The sequence below is a fragment of the Ornithodoros turicata genome, chromosome 8, assembly GCF_037126465.1.
Source record: "Ornithodoros turicata isolate Travis chromosome 8, ASM3712646v1, whole genome shotgun sequence".
NCBI classification, from domain to species: Eukaryota; Metazoa; Arthropoda; class Arachnida; order Ixodida; family Argasidae; genus Ornithodoros; species Ornithodoros turicata.
This window is the reverse complement of record NC_088208.1, coordinates 5739284-5748089: the sequence shown is the minus strand read 5'-3', so window position 1 is coordinate 5748089 and position 8806 is coordinate 5739284. Positions and strand designations below refer to the sequence as shown.

Genomic DNA, 8806 nt, shown 5'->3' with positions numbered 1-8806 from the left:
GCAAACGCACGTGCTGTTTCTAGACTTTTCGGCGCGACGCTTAAATGCTTGTGCGCTCCAAGCTGGAGCATTCATTCTTTGGACTCAGTTGTGTTCAGAGAGCTATCACTCTTGTGTTTTGCTACCAAGTAGTCTAATAAACCGTTCGCTGTTTATTCGACGACTCGCCGACCCATTTCGCTTCGTGACAGTATTCTAGAAAGTGGCGTCCGCGGAGACAAAGAGCTCGCACAGCGCCGCCAAATGTATCTTGCATGGTTGCCCAGGTGTCTCTGTATGGCCTTCTGAATGCGTCGTGCTTCGGCGATGTGACACGGGAGACCGGAACGACGAGCTTTTCGTTCAGCCCGACGACGAATAGCACGCAACCGTTAATACTCTGCATGAATAGCTGCAAAGGCGATGGAAATACGGCGCGCCGGTGTGCTGCGAGTCATCGCATCGGTTACGACTTCAGCAGGAGGAAGAGGTCGTCTTCTCCACCTACTAAGATGTGTCGCGCAGGAGACCGCTATGTCCGCTGCACAATCTTGCGTCAGTGGCTGCGTCAGCCAGTCAGCTCGGGCAAGGAGATATTGTTTACTTAGGACATCGCTTGGACCCTTGGATGGACCGTTGGATGCCATAACAAATGCACACTCGCCTAAGAGCATGAGGGAGCTACGTTCGTTCCTATATCTTGCAAATACGCATCTCGGTGGAACTGAGTGTGAGGAGGAGCCTCGCCGCTGCGGTTAGCGCGACATGATTTAGAAATACACTATACCCGTACACGGCCGTCGTAAAACAGTTTTATCACGTGCTACGCTTCACACATATGCTGTCGAACTATGTTATTAACGTGATGAGACGGGGGTTTCAATATCGAATTCAAACCAGAGCTTCAAATGCCTGTATTCCCTATTGCACTGAAAGCACTAAGAGCGATGATTTCGATTTTTAGGTTAGAAAATTACGTCAGCCTATAGTTCAACTGAGAAATTTATCCATCCCAGGAGAAATTTATACAGTTTATTACAGCCCACATGAGAACTAGTTAGTGCACTTGATACAGCAGATACATTTGGTACGAAATAAAAACTTTGAATCTGAGTTCTTACCACTTGAGCACTTCCCACATAACTGTCTGCCGGGCGATGCCACGCAGGTGCGTGATCTCGAGAGTAGAAACGGAAATTTGCGGATGCTAGTTGGATGTAAAAAACGTAATGGTTGTTACACAGAAGGACCATGACTTTTTATATCACGGTTTGCAGGTTTATCCTGTACGTTTGTTTAGCGCGTGCTTGTCCGCTAATCACGAGGTCGCTGCTAATACACGCAGCTGCCAGCGACAACTTTCGAGGGCCCTTTTCAGCTCCAAGGGCGTTTCACGGGCCTCCATCGAGTCGAGGATGATCCTGGTCAATGGTCATTTAAAGTGGAAAATACAAACAGCGCCACAGAACTCAGAGGTTCAAGTACATGAGTAATATTGTTTTAAGAAGGTTCACCCGTGCCTACCTTGAAGGAATTATATTTCCCGCTCAGACAACGTAATCGTAATCGTGAATCGATTGCAGACGATCGATCGAAACGTAAACGAAACGAAAGATAGAAGACTACTGGGGGTGGGGGGAAATTATTGAAGCTTACTGTATTTTTGATAATGGAGATAATTGTGTTAGCAAGCCCTCGATTACGTTATCTGAGCGGGAAATAAAATTTCTTCAAGGTGGGCACGGGTGAACCTTCTGATCTTTTCACAATTTTTCCTTGTATAAGATAAGTATTACTCGTGTACTTGAACATTTAAACTGGTCCTTGTAGCAGTGTCCAGGAAGATTTAAAACATCCCTGTGACATCTTCATGTAACGTTTGGCGTTACGGATCAAATTAATAAAATTGTAAAGCGAACTTGACTGAATCAGGTAAGTTCTTGGCCCAAAACCTTGCGGACCTCGCTTATCAACATTTCGTTTATCGATATATTCTAAACTCTCATGTTCTCGTACCTTTATTGGTGTCTTAGTTCTCGACACAAAGCTGTCGCCATATTCAGCGTAGCAGCCCTTCTACGTATAGGAAGTTGGGATGTATTTCTCACACTTAGGACATCATTCGCCATTTACAATTACAGTGACTAACAATATATGACGCGCACAGTATTGCGATCAAGCACTTGTACAGTGAACGATCTATACATGTAGGCATTTACTTCTGTTGAGAGACACAGCTGTCACTTCTGAAAGTCTCTCTCTCAGTGCAACCGAAGGCAGTGGCGAAATCCGGGATACTAAGAAGTGGGACGAGGCAGCGCTCTTTGAATGCCTCAGGAACCTCCTTGGAGTCTTCTTCCCGTGGCATACACGATAGCATACAGAAGCGGATGAAAAGATAATGCTGCGTTTCCTTCCAGATGTCGCCGCTTGTAGACTCTCCCATGTTGATGGCCAAATGCTGGAGGCCTTCGTAGACGCTGCGAAGAGCATAGTACCACACAACTGCGTCTGTGTCCCACAGGTCAGCTCCAGTGATCCTTGTCAAATTTAGGCCATAAGCTGCACCGACTTTCTTCAAGCATGTAAGAGACTCGTGGAGGGTATTAATGGACGTGCTCGAACTTTTAAACGGCACAGTCAAAGCACGTACCATTTCCTTGGCGATCTCGACGCCGAGTGTTGCCACGTTGATGTAAAGCGGAATTTCGTCAGACTGTTCGAAGAAGAGAACGGGAGGGTTTTGATACGCCGTGGGGATTGTAAGGAGTCTCTCAGCTTCGTGGAACCTTAGATCATTTTGTAACTGACTCTCGCTAGCCTTAATGATACTCGTCAAAGAAAATGACTTGCTGAGCATCGCCGCTTCCTTTTGTCCCGCTTCTACATAAACCGAGAACAGATGTTTTCCTTCGAGCTTCCACGACGTGTAATCGGTATGTTTATCTAGCATTTCCACTTCTGAACCATCGTAGGTAATCGCTGTGGTGCGCTGTAAGATTTCTTGACCATTTTGTCGTTCGTCTTCGTTAAAGACGCGGAACGTAGTGCCAGCCGTAACCATGTCCCTGACGCGTGCGCTCAGCTCCTTGGCTACTGTTCCACTACTTAGATGGCCAGTGGATCGGGCAACCACAAATTGCCAGGTATTGGTGAGGGCAACCCTTGTGGCACGAAGGCAGACAAACGGAATGATCTTAGCAACGTTCCTGTGCGCCGTGAATCGGAGGAGATCGGCTGCGATGTTCAGCAGGTGGTACATGTCCCGCAGACCCACAGATCCATTTGAGAGAATCCTGCGAATATCCAGCAGAGACCCAAGTCCAGCGATTTCAACCTGGCTTCCAAAATCGACTCTGAAACCGGGTGGTGCATTCTTGTTAACGACCTCTATGATCTGCTCTATGGTCTTGCGTGATGTCAAGCGCGCAACTGAGTTGAACGTCAGCTGCGTCACCCAAGCCTTCGCACTGAGCAAGTGATGAATCTTGGCATCCAGGCTGAATATAGTGGCTGCATCGATGTCAGAGCTGATACGATAATCATTCAGAAACTGCGTTGTCATAAATATCATCGACTCCTCAATTTCCGAAGCACTACTGGTGTCCGCATCCACGACTCCATACATCTTGGAACGAATAGAGTGTCCGAGGTCGAACCGCAAGTATTTCGATTTCTCACTGCGATGAAATCGAACAGAGAATGTTGAGTGTATATTCTTGGTTAATGAAGTTTCGAGCAGAAATACGAAAATGTGCTGTTGTCGTTTCAGAATGGTCCTAAAATTTAGCAATTTGATGACTTGTCCTATTGCGTCCTTAAAAGTTCCTTCGCTGCTAGTCGTGTAATCGCGGCAGGCTTGATACAGTTTGGCCATTACGTGTAAGCCGAATCTGTCAGGATGACTTGACTCCGGAGACGTGAGAGCCGTTATCAGGGAATGCGAATAAATATCGATGACATCGTGTAAAAATCCCCCTGATCCTCGTTTGATCCACCTACTACAAACGTAGCTGTACAAATCATCGCACGGGTGAATTTTCTTGTCCAACTCGCTGTTAAGTTGGCGTTGAATTAATTTGCATTCCGTTGTTCTGCATTCTATCGTTTTGCGTTGTCTCAGCTTGTCCTTGTAATGCTTGTAAATCCAGAAGGCCCCTGCCGCGGTGACACCAAGAATTAAGATGACGGACACGACGGTTCTTAACACCGTATTGGTGGGCTTCGGACTCTTTCTCTCTGAATCTGAAAAGAAATGCACGAAGTTAACCTTTCTGCGTTTTAACTTAAGGAACGTCGCGGCGCGCTGCTTTACAGGCCGCAGGGCCCCCCTGTCCCACACACCCTCCTACTGGCCAATCTCCATCTGTCTGTATGTCGCTCATAGTCACAGCTCTTTCGCGACGCTAACATACACATAAAAATGTAAGTAGGGACCATGAAGAGATGGTGATGGGGATTCCCGAATATTTCGGCTTCTTTGCGGCATATATAGCCTCCTATATACTACATGCCTGCCCAGTGATCCCGGATCACACAAGCGCCGGTCGTCCACAATAGTGGCGCTAGTTTCCTAGGTCGGTGATAGCTACCTCGATGCGATATCAGGAGTATTGGTCGGAACGCAGTCTTCCTACACACAGATTGCAGATTACAACCAGTGGTGTCTGACAGGCTGAGAACTGACATGACACCCAAAATGAGACTGTGCCAACGCTAGCTGGCATAAGCGATGACACAGCCTGCACAGCATGCGGCCATCCAGGACGCTTATGTCCGCAAAGAACTGTAGAGCAACGTATGCACCGAGCGCACGGCAGCGTACACTTACGAGGTAGGCAAAGGTTGTCACTGCTGTGACTGTCCGTGTTTCCGACCCAGGGAGCGCGCTTCCAGTACAGTTACGTTAACGACCGCATTTGCCTCATTGGGAGGTTGTCTGCGGACAATGATTCTCAAAAATGGGTTTACACGTTGATTTTTAGGGTGTAGTTCCGTATCGGGACCACTCGTTTTTAAAAATTACTGAAACGGTTAGGAAAGTAAATATTGCGTAGAAGTGGAAGAAGATCATATACTGAATCTAAAAATGTAAGAATTATAAAATTCTGTGGACTAGAAGTTTTTTTTATATGCATTTAAACAACCCCGTCTGATTCACTTTTAGCGCAGGAGAAACATGGGAATGCTAAGCCTTACGGATTCGAAACTTGCCGTCTTGCGAAAGGTATGGTAGTTGAAATGGGCTAAACTACCTCACTTTAGTGAGGCTAGGTGAAGTTAGGTTCTACAGATTGGGACGCTGGGGGCGTGGGGCGCCGCCCCCTCAGGCATGCACTAGGCGGTGCGGGCGTCGAGACTGTGCCTCGGGTTAGGTCAGTAAGGTCCTCAGCCAAGATGGCGGATCGCCATCAAGAAACCGGCGATAAAATTTAAATTTTATACGTTTTACGCAATATACGAGGGACATTCCCGTTGAATTTCGTTACTAATTACTTCCTCTTTCACGTAAAAGCGTTACATTTTTGTTTTTATTCGGTTTTCTTTAAAAAAAGCCAGTGGTCCCGATACGGAACTACATCCGATTTTTACCACTCCACGCAGGCGCAGTTAACGCGCAACCAATGCAGCACCCGCCTTGCGACAGCATTATGTATATCGCAAAAAGCGTCATTCAGGGTTCCTTCGCTCGAGGACCACGGAGAACAAAATTACACGCATCAATCGCAGGCAAAAGAAGAAACCTACCATTATACAAGCACGATTTTTCAGATAGTGTCTGCATGGACACAGTGTACTTCCATGATAGACTCTTCCTAGAGGTTCTCGTCCCGTCCCTGGAACTTCCACGATCAGATTTCTCTTGTCCAGATTTGTTGCCGATTTCTTTCTTGGTTTGTTGTGGCTGACGTGAGTTGGAAGCTCTCTCCCTGGATGGCTTTGACGGCTCCGTTGATGGCTCTTCAACACTGGCCTTCGAAATCGTGCTTCCTTTCGAGCGTTTCTGCGATGAAGCGGTCTTTTTCTTACTTCGGCTCTTCCGTTTCTCTTCGGTAGCAGAGGTTTCCATCATGTCCATAGTCCTGAATGCTATGCGATGTACCTTCAGTCACAACTGGCGAAATTCCACTTCTTCGAAAAGGAATATCACTCGCTCGTGCAGCTACGAGCGTCTCGCTTCTTCTTTTCCTTATGGATTTCTCATTTCGAATTTAAATCAGGCCACTACTCCGAGGACGAAGAAGAAAAAGGTCTGTGGTTGGGCGCGTTAGGCAGGTTGGGGAATAACGAGTCGATGAGAGACACTCGGCTTTGGCTAACACGTCGTTGGCACCGTAGGAATACACCACAGCTGCTTTTCGCCGAACAGCTCCTCGCGCCACTGAGGATCTCTTTGGCCGATGTGTGTGTACTTGGTCCTCACCGGGATGCCCCCTTCATTCAAGTCTCCGAGATATTTCATGCGGATGCCAAGCGTCTTCCACTGACCACTCTACAGAGGACATTAACGGACCACCTAAATCGCTACGCGCAGTACTTGATTGTTGCAACGGACGCGTCGGTTTCTGCGGAGCGCGCTGGAGCTGGCTTTTACTTCCCACAACTTGATTTCCAGTTTCCGGTTCGCCTCCCTGACTTTACCCCACCCTTTGACAGCGAGTTCTTAGCTATGGCCCTTGCCCTTAGGAGGGTTCCTCCTGCCTTCGAACAAGTTATCCTGCTGTCGGACTCCCTGTCTGTCATTTCAGCCTTGACGGCGCCCTCAGGTTTCCTGGCGTCCTCAGAGTCATTGGTATCCATTTTGGTTCGGCTTGCCCCTCCTCATATTCGCAACGTCATAATCACGTGGATTCCTGGCCACTGCGGACTCACCCTTAACGAAACCGCTGACACCCTCGCTAAAATGTCCCTCTCTGGAGAGATTCTTCCTCTCCTCCCAGTACTTGCTCGCACTTCTGTTGCCAGGTACAAACGGCTCACAAGTCTGTCTCGAGCTGCCCCCCCACGCCCGCCATATGAACATCTCGTCTTTTCATGGAACCCTAACCTCTGCAGCTCCACGCAGACAGAAGTCTTGGTGACGAGAGCTCGATGCCTGGCGCTGCCGCTAAATTTTTACCTCCACCGTGCTGGTCGGTCTTTGTCCCCTGCTTGTCCCCACTGTGGCCAGGATGAAACAACTGAACACTTTTTGCTAACCTGCTCTCAGTTCGGCCAATTACGCCGCAGGTATATCTGAACACCCTTACGCTTGTTAGGAGCCCCACTCTCATTGGCGTCAGTGCTGTCCCTCGGAGCATCACACACTGTGCTCTGTCATAGGGCTGTGGTAGCGGGTCTTGCTTCCTACATCGTGTTCTCCAACCGCTTCTAGGCACTTCCTTCCTACTCTCATACACTTTCACGTACATACACATTCATACAGTCATCCTTTTGGCCGTGTATAGTCGCCATACGCATATTCCTACATATGTGCATATCCAGTTCCTGTATTAGTCATCACACGTCATATATGTCATAAGTTACTTGGATCTGACCTGGCCTTAGTCCCTATCATTACTGCACAAACATAGACAAACATCTGTCGCCCCCTTTGTCCTGGCCAATCTCCCTTAGTGGTTCATGGCCATTATCTCATTGGTAGAAGAAGAAGAAGAAGAAGAAGAAGAAGGCTCCCGAGCGCCATATCCCGGGCTCTCAGGGGAACGTTCCCTTGGTGTCTCCACTTAATGGTGTTCTGCCGGAAGCCAAGCGCCAGAGCCGCTGAGCGCGCACCGCCTATCGAGCTTTCTTTTGTCCTCCCCTTTTAAGTAAACATAGCAGCAGACCATTGGAGTCCTCTATAATCGTACAATTATTTGCCGCCGACATCCGATGATTCCGGAAACACAAAGAGCATGGGCGGTTGCAACGTGTTCCAACGGTTGCGCCATTTCGAAAGGCTGAACACCGGCCGGAACATGCGTCATGCTCCGGAACTGGCCTCGCTCTTCCCCAGCGTTCCCCCAGGGGTGCGCAGGGTGCACCCGGGAACGTGCACCGGAAGTCACTTTGGAGGTGTTCAGGGATCCCCTGAAAGAGGGAATGTTTCCGGAACACGAACCTAACGCGCCCGTTGTCTTTGTGTGTGGTGAGGATATGTTTATTGGAAAAAAAAGCGAGGGTGGTTGGATGGTGGTGGGGGCATAGGTGGGCATTTTGGTGAAACCTCACTCGCCCTCACCCTTACGGCCCTTACGGGCATAGGCCCTCACTCGCCCTCACCCTCACCGCCCTCATGGGCACATGCCCTCACTCGCCCTCACCCTCACGGCCCTCACGGGCACATGCCCTCACTCGCCCTCACCCTCACGGCCCTCACAGACACATGCCCTCAGTCGCCCTCAACCTCACCGCCCTCACGAGCACAGGCCCTCAGTCGCCCTCACCCTCACGGCACTCACAAACGCAAGTCCTGAGGGTCTTACCCTCATAAGGTCTCCTGTGAGTGCACTCATGAGGTCTGAGGGGTGCCAGGTCTCTGTGAGTGAAGTCACTGGTGGGGCCTGAGGTGTGTAGGGTCAGTATGAGGGCATTCAGAAATGAGGTCAAATGACGCATACCAGACGTGCGCAAATTAAATTATGAAGGCATTGACGATATGGTTCCAGCGTCTGGATTGTGGGTGGTGACACCAGCCCTTTAAAGTGCACCCTGCCAGTAGTTCGGTCACTGGAACCATATCACGAAGTAATCAATCAGCTCAGGACGCTTTGCTGTGTTCCCAGCGCGACGTAGACGAAATTGGTAAAAACATGCACACCAGCCCTTTAAAGTGCACCCTGCC

At 49.0% G+C, this 8806-nt stretch overlaps 1 protein-coding gene across 1 annotated transcript; it reads right to left on the bottom strand.

The window, feature by feature from the left end:
* Positions 1-1997: 1997 nt before the first annotated feature.
* On the bottom strand, positions 1998-6114 carry LOC135365866 (uncharacterized). Its single transcript, XM_064598553.1, has 2 exons — positions 5728-6114; positions 1998-4224 (listed from the first exon to the last, which is right to left on the bottom strand). Exons 1-2 carry the CDS (start codon positions 6056-6058, stop codon positions 2195-2197), a joined length of 2361 nt encoding a protein of 786 aa, XP_064454623.1. The 5' UTR covers positions 6059-6114; the 3' UTR covers positions 1998-2194.
* Between the last annotated feature and the right edge of the window lie 2692 nt (positions 6115-8806).